At 39.7% G+C, this 22,953-nt stretch overlaps 2 protein-coding genes across 5 annotated transcripts; both read right to left on the bottom strand.

The window, feature by feature from the left end:
- Positions 1-2,198: 2,198 nt before the first annotated feature.
- zgc:66455 (uncharacterized protein LOC393502 homolog) lies at positions 2,199-14,123 on the bottom strand. Of its 4 annotated transcripts, XM_040004302.1 has the most exons (12): positions 14,113-14,123; positions 12,141-12,308; positions 12,032-12,062; positions 10,997-11,580; positions 9,952-10,045; positions 9,703-9,870; positions 8,606-8,647; positions 4,545-4,645; positions 4,338-4,399; positions 3,074-3,240; positions 2,730-2,885; positions 2,199-2,622 (listed from the first exon to the last, which is right to left on the bottom strand). In XM_040004302.1, exons 2-12 carry the CDS (start codon positions 12,213-12,215, stop codon positions 2,240-2,242), a joined length of 1,863 nt encoding a protein of 620 aa, XP_039860236.1. In that variant the 5' UTR covers positions 12,216-12,308; positions 14,113-14,123; the 3' UTR covers positions 2,199-2,239. The 4 variants fall into 4 exon arrangements, with proteins under 4 accessions (XP_039860236.1, XP_039860231.1, XP_039860235.1 ...); XM_040004297.1 differs by having other exon boundaries at positions 9,703-10,045; XM_040004301.1 differs by having other exon boundaries at positions 4,557-4,645; positions 9,703-10,045.
- On the bottom strand, positions 14,114-21,583 carry LOC120716711 (N-acetyllactosaminide beta-1,3-N-acetylglucosaminyltransferase 2-like). Its single transcript, XM_040004303.1, has 2 exons — positions 21,087-21,583; positions 14,114-16,398 (listed from the first exon to the last, which is right to left on the bottom strand). Exon 2 carries the CDS (start codon positions 16,396-16,398, stop codon positions 15,175-15,177), a length of 1,224 nt encoding a protein of 407 aa, XP_039860237.1. The 5' UTR covers positions 21,087-21,583; the 3' UTR covers positions 14,114-15,174.
- Between the last annotated feature and the right edge of the window lie 1,370 nt (positions 21,584-22,953).

Here is a 22,953-nt window from a genome sequence, read left to right as displayed (position 1 = left end):
GGCTGTCAGGTCATGCTGACGGCCACGCAGCCAGAGGAGGCGGAGGGTTGCAGCCGGCAGCTAGTGGGACGAGGCTATTTCCAGGTCCCCACGGCCCTGCCCTGGCAGAGCAGCCACTGCAGCTACAGGACACTAACCCCTTTCTCCCAGATCTGCCTCACCAGGTCCTGCCAGCGCTGACCCACGGAGGGCCACACCAATGCTAAGGCAGAAGTGTTAGAGATGCGGGTGACAGGACATATGCGGCGGGAGTGTCCATTGATGGAGGTTGGTCAGGTGTTCCATGTCATTGGGGTCCCAAGAGCGACATACAGTGTTCGGGTAAGCTGCCAGGCTTTGGTGGACTCAGGCTGCATGCAGACATTCCTTTTATCTCAACAATTCTAAAAAAAGACTAGTTACAAAACAGCTAACTGATCTGCAGAGGAATGTTTATTTAAAGAATTTTACTCAAGATTCAGATTTCATCACAGTACAAAAACAGCATTGGTAACAGTTACAAAGAATCTTATGGCTTTTAACAGCGATTAGAGCATTCAAAAGGCATTAAAGGTACTGCTGCAATAGTTTGAATCTTATTTAATAGACCCCAATTTGTTGATGTAAATGGAGAGCCCTCTTCACACACTTAATGATGGACTTCTACAGGATCTAAAAGACACATACACTATACATGTGTTATATTACTGCTCCCCTATGAGCTGTCCCAGGCAGGCATCTTCTACCTGACACAAGACCATAAAAGTTAGCTCAAATATCTTATGTATCAAAGTTGTATTGGCGATTTGTTTTGATCTATAGTTTTAGTATTGTAAATTTTGTGTTTTATAGGCTTTTTCCATGTAAATTCCACATTCACTCAAGCCGTGAATACTTCTGGCTTGAGTGAATGCTGGTGCGTCTGGCTGCCGCTATTGACCGGTACATTTTTTGACTTGGATTTATCATTTTATTTTGTGCTTTTTTTCTAATTTTTCCTTTGTTGTCATTGTTATATTATGTGTTTTATTCTCCCCCCCCGCTTGGCTCTTTTGCCATCAGAATTATTGTCTAAAGGCAAAGAAAGATGCCCAACAGATTTACTTTACCAAATGGACTATCCCGGCCTTGCCGTATTGGTCTATTTGATTCACCTTTGCTTTTATTGTTTATTTTATTTTCACTTGCTACACACGGGACAGACATGACTGGGGGAAAGAAAAGGGAGAATGAAAGAGAGGGAGGGAAAGAAAAACATTGGGGAAGAGCGACGGTGATAAAGGGCAAAAAACAAAAACCAACAAAACAAACAGACAAAAAATACAAATATCAATCACCTGGATCACCTGTTAAGAAAGAAAAAAAAGAGAAAACAAGCCAAAAAAAAAAAAAAAAAAAAAAAAAAGGGAAGAGGAAACCGGAAGCTGAGACGATATATGATCTGTATCAGAAGCTGTGACCGCGCTGCAGGACTACAGATGATACTGCTCCGTGTCACATCAGAACATCATCGCAATAATCTATGCGAATATGACAGTAAATACTAAATATTAAACATTATTGTGCAGCACGTAAGATCAACAGCACACAGTGTGCTTTGAGGTAGGAGCCAAAAAGGGTGTAGTTTGTGTCTGTGAGCACCCGTGTGTACACCTGTGAGCATGGACGCGCTTGTATTTAAAAGGTTCCTTCATGTAATGATCTGCTAGAGGGTGTGGGGGGCCATACCCCCGTCCTCCAGGGCATGAAGCAGGTATGGAGGAGATCCAGGCTCCAGACATCCAGAGGCCCCCAGAACACAAGAGACCAAGAAAGACCAACAGAGGGGCAGCCGTGCCACTATCCCAGAAAGAGCTGAGGAGAGTCCCAGATGAGGGCTCACTCAGCAGCCGCGGAGCAGAAGCGGGGGGGGGGGGGGGGGGGGGGGGTTGCAGTAACGTGCTCGTGAGCTCCGCCAGCAGCCAGCTGTGCCAGAGTGACCGAGCCCCAGGCCGAGGGCAACTGACCCCCTTTGGGGGTGGGGGCTAGAGTTTTATTCTATTGTTAAGTGTCCTCTGGTGTCTTGAAAGGCACTTTCAAATAAGATTTATTATTACTACAACAGTCTTCTCTCAAGACATGTTTTGCACTTCAAGGAATAAAAATGCTTTTCATTGTGCCTTTAATTGTGCAATTTACAAATAGTGCAAAATGCAGACAAAAAAAAAAACGAAAGTAAATTTAAAGAAAACATTTTACTGAATATAATTAAGATTAATTATCATTGACTGTTCACACCCTCCCTCTGATCCATGTAGCTGTCTGGAGGGTGCAGCAGATTGAAGCGCAGCAGCTGCAGATCCACAACTTGCCGTTGCTCCTTTACATGGCCCCAGCACTCTCTGGGACCCCAGGCAGGTGGAGATGGGGGAGGCGGGTCAGAGTCAGCGGGATTGGAGTAGTTTTCCTCAGGATGCTGGTGGTTGTTGTTGGGGTCAGAAGGGGATAAGCTGCTGTTGCTGTGGCAGCGAACTAGGAATTTTCCCCGGTGGTGACGATGGTAGAACATGCCAGCAACCACCAGCAGCGCAAGAATTAGTGAGCTGAGCAGGAAGAAAAGGATGTATACACCTTTAGCTTCAGTGGACAGGCGTGAGCTGCAACCTGAAGGGAAAACGAAAACCCCGCCAAACAAAACAGGAGATCAGCAGCTGAATTAAAGCAGAATATCTGCAAGTCTAACTAAGATTTCTGATATGGGTCAAGCATACCTGTAGCCTTCATGTCCACACAGATGGTTCCTCCTGATCCCAGGCGGGAGTTATCCTGAAAGCCTGCCCGGCAATGGCATGAGTAGGAGCCAAACTGGTTCACACAGTCTGCATTGAAGTCACATTGAACAAGCTGGGTCCCACACTCATTAACATCTGAAACAGACATGCACAGAACTTTTAGCTGATAATGTGTTTAGTATTATATGCATTTAAAATAAACTATGTAAAAACAATGTAGTGTAATCAAATATATATTTATCAGTAATCACTGTTTTTGACTCCTTCCTGTTTACAGATTTGTCCAGAGTAACATTACCAAGCAATTTTGGACACTTCCATACCTGCAGTCGACACAGACATAATGATTGCCTTTCTCAGATTTCCTTTGCCACTGGCATCAACTTCAATGAGCCCCTGGAGAGCAGAGTGGATGCCCCTGTGGACATGCATGCCTCTAGGTCCCTGTCTAACTTGCAGCCAGAGGATGTACAGCACTCCTGCATGCAACCTGTGCACAAAACCTGTAATTATGTACCATAACATATACCTTAACAGTAAAGCAGCTTTATGGTCCATAGATCCCGTTTCATTATTGAGTCTAAAACAGACTACACAATGACATAAGTTCAGGCGCTGCAGAGGGAGGTTTAATGTAATAAATACACCAGTCCACAGTTCTCAAGTGGAGTTTCCAGGATTTGTTTTTAGTATGGTAGCAAAAGAGGAAAATGAATGAGAGAGGTGGGGAAAAGGTCTGGTCCTATATGCTGGATACAAAGTAAAAGGCACCCTTTTTTCCCCCCCAAGTTGGACATGGAGTCCCAGAGTGACAGTCAAAATGTCCAAAATGTGACGCAAATGAAAATTCCAACAACCACAGCAGAACAAAGGGTATCAGACAATGAAACGGCGATAGCAGACACAGCATAATTAACACAGATAAGAACAATCATGGGAAGAAAGAGACAGGAACTAAAACTTACACAGAGCACTAAAGAAAACAGAATCGAAAACTAGGGGACAAAAGCATAAACAGAAAGACAAGACAGAGGAGGACCAAAATAAGGAAACTGATCAAGTTAAACACAAGAACATCAAAATTGGAGCCAAAGTTTAATACAAACCAAAATTTCTAAACTAACACTAGAACAATGAGGCAATCTAAACAGGTACCCAGAACTCCAAAGAAACCAAACAGGGACTTAAATAATACAATTTAAAACTTCAAACACTACAATAAAAGTAAAACCCTAAACAGAAACCCAAATTCAGCAACTTCAAAATCAACACAACACAGCACTGCACAAGAGCATAAAAAATGTAAAACTACTGACACAAAACAAAGTGGCAAAACTGTAGTGAAATAGAAGGAATATCTCAAGAGTACAAGTGTTCAAATTACATTTTACATCTGATCCCATCTATACTTTCATCCAGTCGTGGTCGGTTTTGCAAGATTAGACCAATGGTATTTACGTGTGGAGTATTCAGTGTGGAGTTGCAGTTCTTTTCTGCATAGGTTCACTCAGAAAAGACAGTCTCATTCAAAGACAAACTTATACTTCAGCATTAATGGAAAGACTTGTGAGGATGTTTTCTACAAACCTTTTCATTCTTTTGGAAGACACCGACAGTTGTGCATGCAGAGCCTCCAGCTGTTTGCTGATCTACAGAAACAAAAGCCATGTACAAAGTTTAGTCTGGGCCTTCACCATTTCCTAATGCGTCAATGAAGCTTTGTTTTTAATATTTATTACAAAAAACAAAAACATGCACATGCTACATATGACACGCACATACACACACACGCACCAAAGCTTTTACTGAAAGCAGCAGTGATCTGGCCAGGTTGTCCCAAGACTTCAGCAAATCCTGACTAAAGTTGATCTCTATGGCCACTTCAAACAGGTGATCTGTCAGAGAGATTTCAGAAGACCAAAATAAAGTCATTATAATAACAGTTTCACTGGTAGCTCAGATAAAATAAATTAAAGTTGATCTCCAGATTAGACATACAGGCATACACAAAGTTTGGACACACCTTCTCATTAAATGTTTTTTTTTTCTTTAATTTTATTACTTTCTATACTGTAGACATCAAATATATGAAGCAAGATGTATGTAGCAAAGAAAAAAAAAAACCCTCTAAATATACTTTATATTTTAGATTCCTGAAAGTAGCCACCCTTTGCTTTCTTGACAGCACTGCAATCCCTTGAGCATTCTCTCAATGACCTTTAGGATGTAGTCACCTGTCAGGGTTCATTTGTGGAATTTCATACCTTCTTAATGGAGTTGGGATGATCAGTTATGTTCTGCAGAAGTCAGGTTGGTACAAAGCTGAAAGCCCTATTTGACAACTACTAGAAATTATATTATGCCAAGAACCAATCAGCTAAATAAAGAGAAATGACAGTCCATCATGACTTTAAGAACTGAAGGTCAGTCAGTCTGGAAAATTGCTAAAACTTTGACTGTGTTGCCAAGTGCAGTCTCAAAAACCATCAAGCACTATGATGAAACTGGATGAGGATGCCCCAGGAAAGAAAGACCAAGAGTCAACTCTGCTGCTGAGGATATATTCATCCGAGTCACCAACCTCAGAAATCTGAAGTTAACAGCGACTCAGATTAAGCCCAAATAAATGCCACACAGAGTTCCAGTAGCAGACATCTCTACATCAACTGTTCAGAGGAGACTGTGTGAATCAGACCTTTATGGTCAAATAGCTGCTAAGAAACCACAACAAGCAGAAGAGATTTGTTTGTGCCAACAAACAAGTATTGGACATTGTTGGGCATTTATTCAAAATTAAAAAGGCACACAGAACCAGCATGGTTACCACAGCATCCTGCCATCTCATCCGGTTTGCATTTAGTTGGACCACCATGTATTTTTCAACAGGACAATGACCCCAAACATACCTCCAGGATGTGTAAGGGCTATTTGACCAAGAAGGACAGTGATGGAGTGCTGCACCAGATGTCCTGGCCTCCAGTGTCACCTGACCTAAAACCCAGTCAAGATGGTTTGGGATGAGATTGAGCGCAGAGTGAAGGCAAAAGGGCCAACAAGTGCTCAGCATCTCTGGGAACTCCTTCAAGACTGTTGGAAAACCAGCTCAGGTGACAACCTCATAAAGCTCATCGAGAGAAATCCAAGAGTGTGCAAAGCAGTAATCAAAGCAAAGGTTGGCTATTTTGAAGACTAAAGTATAAAGCATGTTATGAGTCATTTCATACTTTTATCTACTACAAAATTACATGTGCTCATTCATAATTTCGATGCCTTCAGTGAGAATGTACACAAACATCTATGAGTACAACCAATGGCCACAACCAATTGTGTACAGGGAGTGCAGAATTATTAGGCAAGTTGTATTTTTGAGGGATAATTTTATTATTGAACAACAACCATGTTCTCAATGAACCCAAAAAACTCATTAATATCAAAGCTGAATGTTTTTGGAAGTAGTTTTTAGTTTGTTTTTAGTTTTAGCTATTTTAGGGGGATATCTGTGTGTGCAGGTGACTATTACTGTGCATAATTATTAGGCAACTTAACAAAAAACAAATATATACCCATTTCAATTATTTATTTTTACCTGTGACACCAATATAACATCTCCACATTCACAAATATACATTTCTGACATTCAAAAACAAAACAAAAACAAATCAGCGACCAATATAGCCACCTTTCTTTGCAAGGACACTCAAAAGCCTGCCATCCATGGATTCTGTCAGTGTTTTGATCTGTTCACCATCAACATCGCATGCAGCAGCAACCACAGCCTCCCAGACACTGTTCAGAGAGGTGTACTGTTTTCCCTCCTTGTAAATCTCACATTTGATGATGGACCACAGGTTCTCAATGGGGTTCAGATCAGGTGAACAAGGAGGCCATGTCATTAGTTTTTCTTCTTTTATACCCTTTCTTGCCAGCCACGCTGTGGAGTACTTGGACGCGTGTGATGGAGCATTGTCCTGCATGAAAATCATGTTTTTCTTGAAGGATGCAGACTTCTTCCTGTACCACTGCTTGAAGAAGGTGTCTTCCAGAAACTGGCAGTAGGACTGGGAGTTGAGCTTGACTCCATCCTCAACCCGAAAAGGCCCCACAAGCTCATCTTTGATGATACCAGCCCAAACCAGTACTCCACCTCCACCTTGCTGGCGTCTGAGTCGGACTGGAGCTCTCTGCCCTTTACCAATCCAGCCACGGGCCCATCCATCTGGCCCATCAAGACTCACTCTCATTACATCAGTCCATAAAACCTTAGAAAAACCAGTCTTGAGATATTTCTTGGCCCAGTCTTGACGTTTCAGCTTGTGTGTCTTGTTCAGTGGTGGTCGTCTTTCAGCCTTTCTTACCTTGGCCATGTCTCTGAGTATTGCACACCTTGTGCTTTTGGGCACTCCAGTGATGTTGCAGCTCTGAAATATGGCCAAACTGGTGGCAAGTGGCATCTTGGCAGCTGCACGCTTGACTTTTCTCAGTTCATGGGCAGTTATTTTGCGCCTTGGTTTTTCCACACGCTTCTTGCGACCCTGTTGACTATTTTGAATGAAACGCTTGATTGTTCGATGATCACGCTTCAGAAGCTTTGCAATTTTGAGACTGCTGCATCCCTCTGCAAGATATCTCACTATTTTTGACTTTCTGAGCCTGTCAAGTCCTTCTTTTGACCCATTTTGCCAAAGGAAAGGACGTTGCCTAATAATTATGCACACCTGATATAGGGTGTTGATGTCATTAGACCACACCCCTTCTCATTACAGAGATGCACATCACCTAATATGCTTAATTGGTAGTAGGCTTTCGAGCTTATACAGCTTTGAGTAAGACAACATGCATGAAGAGGATGATGTGGACAAAATACTCATTTGCCTAATAATTCTGCACTCCCTGTACTTAGTGAATACCTCAGGCAGCAGAAAGAAAGAAGAGGAGCAAGGAGAAGAAGCATCATGGAAGGATGGGCCCCTGTATGGTATAGATAGAGGAAGTGGCTGATATCCAGAAATCCTACCAGAAACTGGACAAAGCTGGAGTGAAAGACAGCACACAGGCTCTAATCATGGCAGCACAGGAACAAGCCCTAAGTACAAGAGAGGTGGGGGTCTATCACACTGGGCAAGATCCCAGATGCAGCCTAAGTAAAGATGCCCCAACACATAACAGCAGGGTGCACCACAACCAAGTGGCCAGCATAGTATACAGGAACATCTGTGCCAGCCTGAAAGTCCCAAGGTCAAAATAGGAGAAGCCCCTAGGGTGGTCAAGAATGAGTGAGCCAAGATCCTGTGGGACTTCCAGATATATAAAAAAGCTGGTGATGGCTAACAAACTGGGCATAGTAGTGGTGGACAAGCAGAGGAAGATAACCGTAGTTATAGATGTAGCAATACCAAATGACAGCAACATCAGGAAGAAGGAACATGAAAGGTACCAAGGGCTCAAAGAAGAGCTCAAGAAGATCTGGAGGATGAAGGTAACAGTGGTCCCAGTGGTATTCGGTGCACTTGGTGCAGTGACTCCCAAGCTAAGATCCGAGGAATAACATCTGAGAACTCTTTTCAGAACAGCGCAGTCATATAAATAGCAAAGATACTGCACAGGACCCTCAAGCTCGCAGGACTCTGGTAGAGGACCCTAGCTTGAAGGATAGACCACCCGCAGGGGAGAGAAGGGAATGACTTTTTTTTTTTTTTTTTTTTTTAATAAATGAGTAAATCTATCTATAAAACATTTTTAAAATCCTGCTCATGACCAGACTGTGTGTTCAGCATAAGGTACAATGACAATTTAGCCAGATAAAAAGAGAACCCACACTTCAGAAAATAAATAAGACATTCTTGTTCAATACTCACCACCAGGAAAATGTTGAATTTCTGAGTCATTTTTCATGTTTGCTATGAGGGACAAAAAACAAAACAAAAACCACACAATTAAAAATACAAAACCAAACCCCTCTCCGACTTCCCACGAATGAACCAGTTGTGTAACCCAGTGCTTATCTACACTTAACATAATTCAACACCACTCGACCACATAGATTATTTGTGTGCGCTTTTGTTCGGCAAAAAAAAAACCCATTTCTTTATAGTACATCCAAAAGTATCTAGAGTGCATCACTTAGCCCACATTTTGACATATTCTTTCACATGCACTGTAATAATAATAAATTTTATTTATAGGCGCCTTTAAGACCCTCAAGGTCACCTTACAATAGCACAAACAATAACAGCAATACAATATAATAAAACATGGCAAAATAAAATTTAGAAATAAGAGGAAAAAAAGCATGAAAATATAAAAATCAACTATATAGTTTATTTTCAGATCAAGTACAATCAACTAAATTTACCACAGGTGAACTCCAATAAGGTTGTTGAATCATCTCACAGATGATAACTGGAAACTGGATGCACCTGAGCTCACCTCTGAGTGTCATTACAAAGGCTATAAATATTTATCTACATGTTCTATTTTTGTTTTTCATTTTTTTTTATTAAAGTGTAAGAATTTCAAGTTTTTCACTTTGTCATTGCATTGTTTTGTGGTGTGTGTAGAATTTTGAGGTGAAAATGAATCAATCCCATTTTGGCTATAACATCACAAAATGTTGAACAAGTGAAGCACTGGCAATACTTTCTGGATACAGTGTATTCTTGTGTTAGGGTTGAAGGGGCCTTAATTACAAGGTTATAACAGGAAAACACTTAACATGTGGAACTTATTTTTACTCACGTATGTATCATGTACAGCTCTTTTAGAAAATCAAAGAGCAAGTTCAAATTTTAATAGCTGTTTAACCTGAAAATGTTCATTGAAAATTTGGTTGATCATGATCTCATTTCAAAGAACTAAACATATCTATATCAAGCGGTATAATTACAGTTAGTCAATCCAAAAAAGACGAGTACCTGAAAGATCCAGGAGAGTGTCTGTGTTCAAATGTACTCACAATTCGCTCTGTGGTCCGACAGTGGCTCCACCATGTTAGGCTGAGGATGAGTGTGATCAGCGTGCTGTATTTCTTGTCTGTCAGAGGATGGGGAAAGCTGGACTGAGGTCTGACTGACCTCTGTTATGTTCTCCTTCACTGTCCAGCTCAGAGTTGTGGTCTCATCCTCTGCAACAGTAGATTCCTCCTCATTCATTTGTTTTGCTGTTGTAGTGTCAGTGGTGACTTCTAGTTGGGTGTGAGTGATACCTCTCCCTGATCTGAAGGTCCTTTGGGTGGACACTGATGCAGTTGGCATGGTCGTGTAGTTCCCAGACAAGGACAGAGGGTTGTTTTCATCCACCTGAAGAACGACAGACGACGAAGAGTTTTACAATGTTTTCTGGAATTTACAAGCAAAATAAAAAACAAAACAAGTACTGCAGATTTTTGCAAGATTACCTGGTCTTTATCATGTTGTTTATACTTCTCTGGGTTTCCTTTTGACATATAGGGTCATTACCATTAATGTTTTAAGTTCCTGAGCAGTATCCAGTATGGCAATTTGGTGATTAAGTAATGTATGTTGGATCTTATTGTAATCATATTACATTTATGTGTAATTCAGTATTGTATTAAATTCAGTTGTCACATTACAGTTAACCAAACTGCTATCTCACTGTTACTTGAGCTACATAGATTATATGAATGATGGGGAAAATAAAAGAAAACTATGTAGCCTTGATTTTAATGCTAACTCACACAGTAATCACGTGACCTCACTTAATGTATGAAATATGACATAAAATGTGACATTTATAAAAAAAAAAAAATTTTAGAAGGTTAATTTATTAAAGAGAAAATCAAAACAAAGTGCAGAAAAAAGCCTAAATGATTTACACTGCAGAGGAACTGAAAGAAGTTGCTAAACTTTTTTCTACATGTTTTTAAATCAGTGAGTGAAATCTTTAACATTAGACAGTAATTTTAGTAGGGCTGTCAGCGTTGACGCCAATTAATCCAACATCACAATTTACAAGATTACAATTTTTAAGGCAATTAACCCATCTGGAGCTCAGAATGACTCAAAATTCCTGAAATGTCTCTGTCAACGCATTTCGGGCAGTTTGTCCAGTCTGTGCTCCATATGGGTTAAAAAAACTTAATTGCGTTAATCGTGATGATGCGTTAACATTGACACGTTGACTACTTTTTACCCATTCTTAAATTTAATAGTGAATATGCAGCTTTTGCCAGCGTTAGAAATATTGCCAGGCAGCGTAAGGCATCTAAGACTAACACTGTGTCCACTCACCCAAGTGTTTGTGTCTGCAGGCATCTTGGGCTCCGTGGGTAGCTCAGTCATCCTTGCTAATTGTTCCTCATCATAACCATACCCCATCTGTTCCCTCTTTGTACCTGGTCCAGATTCACTGAAGTCCATCAGCCCAGGAGATGTCTCTGACTCATTGCTTGTCTCTGTAAAGCCTTCCCCTGGGTTATAAATGACTGGCGATCCAAATGCCTGGTAGCGACCATAAAAGCCCCTGTACAGGGGGTTGGGCCAGCCACTAATCAGTAGCACTACATACAGAATATTGGAGGAGGAGGTGTATTTGGCCTCTTGCCAGCACTTCTGTAAGACTTTGTGTCCCGCTAAATCTCCAACTGGCTCGTCAATGTGGATTTGGTCCTGTTTGAGGTTACAGATGTCATCAGGGGTCAAATCCTCCAGGTAGAGATGAATCCTTTTACTCGGATCCACCTGGATTGTCCAGTTGCACCACAGGGGAGGATTGGAGCATAGGTAGTCCGGGGAGAAAAACTCACCACTGTCACTGTATAGCAACCGGTGACAACTCCGCAAGGCAAAGAAAGTGTTTTCAGCTCCAGAGTCTTCTGTGAACCGAATAGACAGACATGTCATTAAATGAACAGAAATGGTTTTATATATTATTACTAATGCAATTCACTTTTCAACCTAGTTGGCAGGTGCTGATTTCAGTACTGTATATAATCAACATATAGTTATGCATATTTTAAAATCAGGAAAATATACTAACATCATTCACTTTCACACTGAATAAAAACAATCAAATATTAACCTGTATAAGGAAGGCTCTCCCATAAATCCATATGGGCGATGTCAAACTACCAAAATGAGGTACAGTTTATTTAGAATCCAACTAGCTCAAATATAATGGTCATATTTCATAAGAAAGTTTGCATGTGCGTTGGTGATCAGGTTTTATGAAACTAAAATCAGTTTGTTAGCACAGGCTGAAACATTTAGACTTACAAAATAACATATAAACATAGAAAATCCCAAGTTAAACATTTGCAGACTCACCTGGAGGCTGCTCAGTATCTTCTTCATTCACCTAAAGACAGAAAGAAATACACAATTAAACTGTTAACACAAATCCGAAAGAGGTTATCAGTGAGGCACAATAACTTACCTGTGCATTACAGTCAAATGTCAACAAAAATATGAGCAGCACACACTTGAAGTTTATGACGGCTGTTTGTTTCATTTTCGTATGCAGTTAAATTACTGAAATTTGGGAAGCAACAAAGTCAATCTGATCCTCTCAGATTCAGTTCAACGGCTATTTCCTTTCCTGTCTCTGCAGGTGAATTGCATCAGTTAGTTGATTAAGTTTCCTTTTACTGGCTAGTAATATCCATTTTATCCAGCAGAGGGCACTGTAATATTTATTATTGGGCTGGTGCTTTCTGCTTTAAAGACAAAGCTGAAGACACTGCACCTATTTTATTTAGGGGTTTTATCTGCTACAGATATTTGCTGTGTTTGAGTTTCATAAACTATTTATTTAAATTTTTTCCAGGAAAAAAAATAATACCAAAAATCACATGTTGTAATTTATGAGATTAGAACACTTTATTGTCGGACATTCAAATACAGATTAGTTTAAAATTTACCACAACAACACACAATAACAAGAGACAGTTTTCATTTATTGAGAGTGAGGAGCAGATGGGTGGGGGTAATGGCTAAAACAATGTCAACAAAACTTAATCCTTATTCAGTCAACCATGGAAAATTGTTGCATATGAGCCAAACTCACTTTACTGCTTATTCAAATACACACATACAAATAAGCAAGAAAAACAGTTAAAATAATATTTCATAAATTGAATTATGGAAGTCTGTGAAAATATGTGTCATGTTTCTGTCAGATAAACCTGAATTCACAGCAACACCCAGTGTCGGATCACTTTAAGTTTTATTTCATTTCTTTAACTTAGTCACGTCAGTTAAGGCTGAAAAGCAATGCATTTAAAATGCAGTGATATTAAAAATAAGACTCCTGCTTATATTTTTCCTGGTGCTTCTATCCATGTTTTTATGATGCTTTGAATTATAAGAGCCTTCAGATGTGTGAAAAGTGAAAATGTGTATTAAGAAGAAAATGTAAAAGCAAACATGCACATGATAATCATGTTTTTTGTTTCTTTTTTTTGTGGCACGGCTGTTATATTGGAGTAATAGCAGTGAATTTCAGACAATGTCTGATCTATTATTTCATCTACTAAATGTAGCACCATCTGCAAATCTAAAAATGTAGGTCTAAATTTTATACACATTGTGCAAACGTTCAGCCACAGTTTGATGCTCAAGCTCTATTACCTTATTGAGTTACCTGCTTTTGTTCATTTTATTTGCAAGTGGTGAAGATTGGGATTTGACCAAATAAAAGTGGGATGAAAACAGAAATAACAGCTGGACTGTTTACCAGCAAACACATCCATTAAACAACAAATATTAACAAAGTAGTGAGCTATGTTGAGCTTATAGTAAGAGTGTTCTTTGTTATGAAGGTGACTTTCTTTTTGCCTGCATAAATCACCATGGTAACATATACTTACCGCATAACTTATACCAGGTTCCAGGTTAAGTTCTGAATTTCAGTTTAAATTTGGCGGGAAGCATCACATGATCAATAATACTTTTATTTAAAGAATGTTTCTTGTCTTTTATAGATTCTCTGCTGAAGGTATCTGTATATGCAATCTGTTTAACCTCACTTTACTCACATCACTAAATGAAGCCCAGTTGTGAAATTACAGCAGTGCAAACGGTGTGTCATGTGTAATGCATGTATTCAATTGCAAAAACTGTATAAAAGTTTGGTCTGTTTGCCAAGTCTCTTTAACATTGTTTTAATGCAGCTAATAAAACATAGATTAGAAAATTGAATTGTTGCATTTGTAGATGATTTATGGTCAATAATTTCCAATCAATAACATTTATTTCACTTTCATCTGACTACAAACTAAATGTCTTCTTTATTAGGCTACAGAACCTGACCTGAACACACTGAGTAACATTTACTGATTAAATGTATCAAAGTTTCAGAGTTCAAATACAAAGCTGTTAGAAGTTGTGTTAGAAATAAAGAGCAACACCAAGAGCACACAGAGCGGTAAAATAAATATAACTCAAGCTAAAACAAGTCACCTGGATCAGTGACAAAACAGCACATTACTCTTGTATTTTATTTACAGCATATGTGTTGCATTTTACTGTTTATATTATATGCAGCATTTTTTTCTGAATCTTTAGTGTTCTCTGTCACTCATGTTGAAAGATACATTTGATTCTCATCTGATACATTTTTTGTGGCACATCAAATGGCTCCTTTTGTGTATGTGCCCAGAGCCTGAAGCAGAAAGCCTGAGCTCCCAAAGAAATCTGATACTGATTTCAGGATCTGTCAAGACAGCTAATGCAAAGAAAGCCTCACTATGTGGAACTTGCTTGTGAAGCTAATTTAATATCTTTAATATCTTTGGACTTTGTTTTTTTCAGATTACATCTGTTTTAACTTTAGTCGAGTGAGGTTAATGTATGCCCTTTATACTGTTGACATAAAATACGTTATTTTGTATAAATTTGCTGCATCTTGAGGAAGCATACAAAATTCAGAGACACTGGAATGTTTTAATGATTAAAAAAATGTTGGGGGCAAAGCTTCACAAAGAGTCATCTGTGAATGGAACAGACATACATGTCATTAAATGAACAGAAATGATTTTATATATTATTACTAATGCAATTCACTTTTCAACCTTGTAGGCAGGTGCTGATATCAGTACTGTATATAAATCAACATATAGTTATGCATTTTTTTTAAATCAGGAAAATGTACTAACATCATTCATTTTCAGGATGTTCATTTTTACTTCATGTTAGTTCTCAAAGTGTTTATTGTGTTTTTAAACATACTGAATGACTCAAATTTTAAAAATGCATCAGATGAGAATCAAATGTCTCTTTCAATATGACTGACAGAGAACACTACAGATTCAGAAAAAAAATGCTCCATATAAAACTAAACAGTAAAATGCAACACATATCCTGTAAATAAAAAGTAGCAACCCTGTTGAACTTTGATTTGAAAAATATAGAATGGAAGGATTGAAAATGACTGACAAACTCAGTATTGCAAACAGCCATTAATAAAGCTTTCACTGGCAGTCCAGCTCGGGTTGGACAATGAAGGGCCAAATTGTTAACATCTCCTGTGGAGTTCGGCTGTGAACCAGCATCAAGTTCCTGTGGATACAAGGATTGTCTTTATACTTCTTTTCAATGTCAAATGTCTTGAAGCCATTGTGCTTTTCAGGAACAAGACCCAGCTTCTTGAGACACATCCCAGTGTATACATCATCAATGGGAAACAGCACTACTTGCTGAGATACATTGTGTAGGCGTATCGCCAACTCCCCAGAGTACAGATATCCTCCACCGCCAGCATAGGGAGGATAGTTACCCGCAAACACACTCTCTGGGATAAAGTATTTAAGTTTCTTGTCTCTGTGTGGCCCAGCATTTATTATAACATCGCCTATGAACAAATCCTTGGACTCACCCTCTGGCAGGCCTTCCAGATAGTTAACAATTCTTAAGGTGTTCACAAAGACGTCGTCATCGCCCTTAAGAACAAACCGAGCTTGAGGACAGTGTTTGGTAAACCACTCCAGAAAGAGGACCTCTTTCAGAGTTAGGTTTAAGAAGCTGTCTCTGTAGTCCCATTGAAGTATGTCTTTGTGAAGCTTTGCCTCATGACTCAGTAACTCCTGCAAGTCTGGGAAGTGGTCTGACGACAAGACGTTGCCTAGCAGGAACACCGTTACCACAGTCTGGTTGGCTAAGACTCCTGCTTGTCCCCAAGTTTCACGAATGGTCTGCCGCCTTTCAAAATGAGAGATCAAAGACTTGACAACCAGCAGTAGGAAAGGTTTTTCACGACAAACATGGGGCTGATTTATTAACATAGGGTATGTCCTACAACGCATGTACAAAAGAAAGTCCTGGAATTGCTTTGGTAGGGAGTTGTAGTCAAAGATTTGCCTGGGCACTCTGTAGTCCGGTTCACACGGGTCCAGAGGTCCAGTGTCATTGAGCCAATCTGGCAGTGTGTTGCGTGACGTGCTGGAGAATACAGAGTTAAAGTTGGGGTTGTAAATGAAATCCAAGCGTTGCTGCTCCTTGTTCCAGAAGGTTTCATTCAGTATGTGTTTACTCCAAAACCTCTTGGATGGGATGTGAACTTTGTGATGGCCACTTCTCTTGTGTCCAAGGTTCCATGACACACTTATCACGACACAGATGAAGACGTTAAGCATCATCATGTAGCAGAAAGCCTTTATTTTATGGCGACATAGAGCCACGCTGCCTCCCCTCTGCATCTAGACATGAGAAAAGATATTCTGTTTTCAAAAAGATAGAGAAAAAAACATCTGCAGTGTCATTGCATTACAGGCAAACTTACAACAAAGCCAGGATACAAAGGAGCACTTGGAAACATGGAGACTATTAAGTTGAGCCTGAAGGCGCGAACAGGAGTAAAACTGAACGAATCTGTGACAGCAGGCCAGTGGCAAGCTTAATTTCCCCTGGTTTTGTTTTAGAACTGTGACTGGCTGCACACAAAGCTCCATTTTCATTCCTAATCCTCGAGGAATGGCCTGCGAACATTTTTCCGCTCATCTTGACAGACAGGAGTCACACATTTTCAATTCAGCAGTGCACATGACACCAATCTGTGTACTGCCTGCTCATAAATAAAATTTACATATGTACCACTTGATGTCACTGTTTCTCTGGTAGTAGTACACCTACAGTATATATTTGGTAGGTTGTGTTTTTCAACTTTTACAAAGCTTATATATGGATATACATGTATTACTCAGACAACTGATCTAACAGTCAATGTTTATGGTTATCTCAGTGCGTGAGTTTTTAATAAGAGACTCGAGTAGTAAATAAACCTGCATGCATCTGTGTACGCTCATCACACTGGGAAAACACAAACAAACAAAAAAACAAAACACCCAACGCACAGTCTGTTAAAGTTCATTTGAAGTCAAACCTGATTTACAGCTTACAGCTAATAATGAGGGTGCAACCTGTCGGGTATGTTCACGTGTGAGCTTAATTATTCACAAACTCCTTCAAGTAAGATAAACTTATTTGATGAATATGGTGAAAATCCAGATCGATCTTACTAATTTGACTGATAATGATGTTATTACTTTAATACTGGTAAAAATAAATAAATTGCAAGCTATTGGAACAATTTGAAAATAGTCCTTTTTCCTGGTGTTTAGGCTTAAAATGCTGTTTTGTTGCTGGTCCGGTCTATAAAGATGCGAAAACTCATTATTCTTTCCTGATCATTCCTCCTCACTAATCTCTTGTAGAGGTGTGGAGCATTGGGCCCCTTCTAACCTTTTTGCTCTTCCCACTTTCATTGTGCAATATTTAGTGCTGCAAAAGTACCTATTTTATTTATGTATTATTTAAATACAAGCTTCTCAACCAATAGGCAAAGAGCAAAATGAAAGCATTCCTCATTTCACTAATTATAGGCTGCAATCAATATGCTCCTATCTTCAGATCATTTTACGGTAATAAAATATATAAAAGGCTTTTATTTGAAAATAAATAAATAAACGTTAAACTGGACAAGATAAGAGACTCTTTAAAAATTCGAATCATTCATCTTACTGTAATGCTGTTTATTTTGCTAAAATTTTACTTTTAAAAGTATAAGTGACACATCGGTGCTATTTTTAACAAAGCTTGTGGAAATATTTAATTCAACTCCCTTTACTGGAACATCTGCCTCCATTTCACCCTATTCATAGCATCCTGCTCTGCCGCACCGGTCCTCTGTATGTCCTCTTTCAGTACATCCATGAATGCTCTCTGTGGTCTCTCTCCTTTTCTCCTGCCTTGCAGCTCCATATTTAATGTCCCTTATTCAATATATCCACTATCATGCCACTGTACGTGTCAAACTTGTCTCTCTAACTTTGTCTCAAATGCCTGGCCTGAGCTGTCCCTCTGATATATTGATTTCTAATATTGTCCTGATCTTTGGATGGCTGACCCTCATCAATCTTCACTTGCTCTACTCCTTACAACTTCCTTGTCAGACCTGTTTCCATCTCATTCAGGTACTTGTATTCTGTCTTGCTTCTAGTGGCTTCATTTTTCCAGCTCAACCTCTCCAACCTAACCTCTGACAGCTCTCTACTCTCACTACAGATCGCAGTGTAAACATCACAGTCTACGGAGTCTACGATGTCTGACCTCATCTGCTACAAAAATTGTAGCTTGGCAGCATCAGACGGTAGTCTGTAGATGGCTTTAGGACGTCTAGTCTGTCCATCAACATAGCAAACAAAAGGGGAAACCATACGGCTGCTCACTGATCATCAACTCTCTCCTTAACAACTTCCTTTAGTTTCATGGTTTGGTTCTGAAGTTGCTACAGCTCTGCACATCACCCTTTCTAATTTCCTTGATTCAGGAACTCCTCAAATTACTCCTTTCATCTTCTCAGTACACTTGCTTTACTTGTTAGCACATTTCCATTCCTGTCCTTAATCACTTTAACCTGTCTTGGTACATTCTCAGTCATACAGGCGAGGAAATCCATCATCATGAAATGAGTGATGAAACACTTCTCCCACTGAAAACGCTACATCCAGATGAACAGAATCAACTTTTTGGAACACCCCAACCTGTTGCACATCCTTCCCAGCCCGATCTCGCTGTGTAAAAAAATCAATAATAGTCCTTTTCTTCTTCATTAGTATTCAGTCTCACATCGAACTCAGTATGAGCCTTCTCCTTTACCACCTCTCCCTTTGCTGTGTGCCTAGCGTCCCAATAACCTTTCCACTTACATAGTTTTCCGGACGATCCCACTTTTTTGTTGCTAAACTCTTCCTTTAAATACTTCCCTGTACTTCATTCCGCCACTAAGTCTGTTTGTGCTCTTTCCTCTGTCCAAAGGATAAATACCTTCTTAGCTGCTAATTCAGCTGTACTTTCCCAGTCATCAGGTAACTTTTCCCTACCACCCAGAGCCTGTTTCAAGTCTTCCCTGAACTCTGCGCAATATTCTTCTTTCTTCAACTTAATCCTTATATCTGCCTTCATTTCAGACTACCATCTGACCCTGCCAAGCTAAATTTTTCCCTGAGACCACCTTGCCGTCTCCTGGTTTTGTGTTAAAAACAATTAAATGCAATTATCTTAATTACAGGGAGTGCAGAATTATTAGGCAAATGAGTATTTTGTCCACATCATCCTCTTCATGCATGTTGTCTTACTCCAAGCTGTATAGGCTCGAAAGCCTACTACCAATTAAGCATATTAGGTGATGTGCATCTCTGTAATGAGAAGGGGTGTGGTCTAATGACATCAACACCCTATATCAGGTGTGCATAATTATTAGGCAACGTCCTTTCCTTTGGCAAAATGGGTCAAAAGAAGGACTTGACAGGCTCAGAAAAGTCAAAAATAGTGAGATATCTTGCAGAGGGATGCAGCAGTCTCAAAATTGCAAAGCTTCTGAAGCGTGATCATCAAACAATCAAGCGTTTCATTCAAAATAGTCAACAGGGTCGCAAGAAGCGTGTGGAAAAACCAAGGCGCAAAATAACTGCCCATGAACTGAGAAAAGTCAAGCGTGCAGCTGCCAAGATGCCACTTGCCACCAGTTTGGCCATATTTCAGAGCTGCAACATCACTGGAGTGCCCAAAAGCACAAGGTGTGCAATACTCAGAGACATGGCCAAGGTAAGAAAGGCTGAAAGACGACCACCACTGAACAAGACACACAAGCTGAAACGTCAAGACTGGGCCAAGAAATATCTCAAGACTGGTTTTTCTAAGGTTTTATGGACTGATGAAATGAGAGTGAGTCTTGATGGGCCAGATGGATGGGCCCGTGGCTGGATTGGTAAAGGGCAGAGAGCTCCAGTCCCACTCAGACGCCAGCAAGGTGGAGGTGGAGTACTGGTTTGGGCTGGTATCATCAAAGATGAGCTTGTGGGGCCTTTTCGGGTTGAGGATGGAGTCAAGCTCAACTCCCAGTCCTACTGCCAGTTTCTGGAAGACACCTTCTTCAAGCAGTGGTACAGGAAGAAGTCTGCATCCTTCAAGAAAAACATGATTTTCATGCAGGACAATGCTCCATCACACACGTCCAAGTACTCCACAGTGTGGCTGGCAAGAAAGGGTATAAAAGAAGAGAAACTAATGACATGGCCTCCTTGTTCACCTGATCTGAACCCCATTGAGAACCTGTGGTCCATCATCAAATGTGAGATTTACAAGGAGGGAAAACAGTACACCTCTCTGAACAGTGTCTGGGAGGCTGTGGTTGCTGCTGCACGCAATGTTGATGGTGAACAGATCAAAACACTGACAGAATCCATGGATGGCAGGCTTTTGAGTGTCCTTGCAAAGAAAGGTGGCTATATTGGTCGCTGATTTGTTTTTGTTTTGTTTCTGAATGTCAGAAATGTATATTTGTGAATGTGGAGATGTTATATTGGTTTCACTGGTAAAAATAAATAATTGAAATGGGTATATATTTGTTTTTTGTTAAGTTGCCTAATAATTATGCACAGTAATAGTCACCTGCACACACAGATATCCCCCTAAAATAGCTAAAACTAAAAACAAACTAAAAACTACTTCCAAAAACATTCAGCTTTGATATTAATGAGTTTTTTGGGTTCATTGAGAACATGGTTGTTGTTCAATAATAAAATTATTCCTCAAAAATACAACTTTCCTAATAATTCTGCACTCCCTGTAGAACTTGTGATCTGTTGAGAATGACCATAATGTGCAAATTTTTAAACACCTCTATCCACCTATGTTTTATAGGATCACTGCTCGAAAAAAACAAAAATGCAGAAAACCAAAAGAAAACAAAGAAAAGTTCACGACACTTTTATTTTAATTCCTACTTTTAGGCCGCAGACATTCACTTGAAGAGCGCACAGCTGTCCTCTCATGTCGCATAAGACTGGAAATTTCTGGCAGCTATTTAAATTAGTAACACACATACCTTTCAGATTCGCTCTATCTATAGCTCTGATCATCAGGCTACTACTTCGGCACCTGCACCTTCCTCATCCTGCGGAGGGAACGCGTTTTAGACATCTCGGCGTTCCAGAATCCCCTTTAAAATGTGCGAATCGGACGCTTCGTAAATTATCAGAGATGATCAAACCTCGCAAATATCTCCTTTGTACCATCCTCAACAAGGCTAATACTAGAAGCGTCCGTCCTTCCTGTGTGTTGCGGGTAGTGACTCCTCCCTAATTTCAAGAGCGTGCTCAAGAGGCCGGATAGAGGCTTCGGGCTCAACAGAGTATCCGGCAGTTCAGTTAGTACTTAAAATGTTTCAGAGCCGGGAATATGAGAGAAATTTGCATTTGGGAAATGTGGATGGAAACAAAAGTGTATGCAAATCAAAAATCATACAAGTTTAGGCCGTGCTTACCCTCGACAAAAGATTTGATTCACCACTGGTTGTTGGTTGCTGTTCTGAGCCCAAGTCTGGCAAAACACACACACACACACACACACACACACACACATATATATATATATATATATAAACCAACTTGCAAGATCAACGTGAAAGTTTTTAATAAGTGAATTTTTTCATTTGTTTTGGTCCAAATCTTTGTTTTGGCCATCTCGATCTTTGGTTTAGGGATCCTCGAGACATTTTAGAAAGAATCTTCCAAAATACTATATACAGTATGAATTGCTTTAAAGCTACTTTATACTGTTATAATGTCATGTCAGTAAAAAAAACCAGACTATTTCACCAGTTCACATTTATTATCAGGATAATAACCACTTGGTAAAAATCATTCTCCAGGCCACTTCATGTTTTTTTTTTGTTTGTTTTAAACATACTAAGTTGGACTTTTAGTAGTCTTACTAGCCTTTCTCCAAACTATGGATTGTCTAGAGATGGTTGCTGTGAAAATGTGAATGCTAGCTTTTTGGTGTTACTGCAGTTAAAAACACAATAATTACATCTGAAGATTAAGGACTGATGCAAGATGAAGAATCAAGTTAAGACTTCTTTTATGCTGTCTCAGATCCATCCTACAGAACTACATGAGGTGCAGCAGCAACAGTAGTATAATGTCAAGAACACTGTTTAGGACTAAATGAAAGGTCAAAAGACGTCAGAAAAGTATAATGATTTAATGTTACATGTATTAACCATCTTTGAAGATGTAAGGTCTCCAGGTTTACATTTAAATATGTATAAAACTATATTAAGTACTGTACCAAAGGTTGAATTGCAGCATGACGTTGTTATTTTAAACACACCAAATGAAACGAACAGTCTTCTCTCCTTATCCCTGCATTAAGATTTGTATTATTGTATTACAGTTTTGATGTGCCACTGGAAATCAAGCACTGACATTCTGAAGGTTTTTTTCCCTCTTAAGAGTTAATGAAACACCAAGAATGTACGGGGCTGAAGTTTATTACCACTGCCTTAAAGTAACCTAAACTTCTTTTATTTGCTTGAGGAAAAAAAAAAAAAAAAAAATTGTGCAGTGCTTATCTGTGTAACATAGACTTCCTCCTTTACCTTTGGACTGTTCTGTGCTTATCTAACATCATATGATAAGAGTCTGATTACTATCCGTGTGTGTGTGTGTGTGTGTGTGTGTGTGTATATATAAATTAGTCTTTGTTCTTCAAGCTTGGGTCCTCTACCAGAGGCCTGGGAGCTCAGGGGTCACTGCACCTAGTACTCCGATTACCACTGGGACCACTGTTATCTTCACTTTCCATATCTTCTCTGAGACCCTGGTACTTCTCCAGCTTCTCATGTTCCTTCTTCCTGATGTTGCTGTCGTTCGGTATCGCTACATCCATCACTACGGCCGTCTTCCTTT

This window comes from Simochromis diagramma, unplaced genomic scaffold (genome assembly GCF_900408965.1).
Source record: "Simochromis diagramma unplaced genomic scaffold, fSimDia1.1 OVJJ01000565.1, whole genome shotgun sequence".
In the NCBI taxonomy this organism is placed as follows: domain Eukaryota; kingdom Metazoa; phylum Chordata; class Actinopteri; order Cichliformes; family Cichlidae; genus Simochromis; species Simochromis diagramma.
Note: the sequence above shows the minus strand (reverse complement) of the source record. Positions and strands in the feature narration are given on the sequence as shown.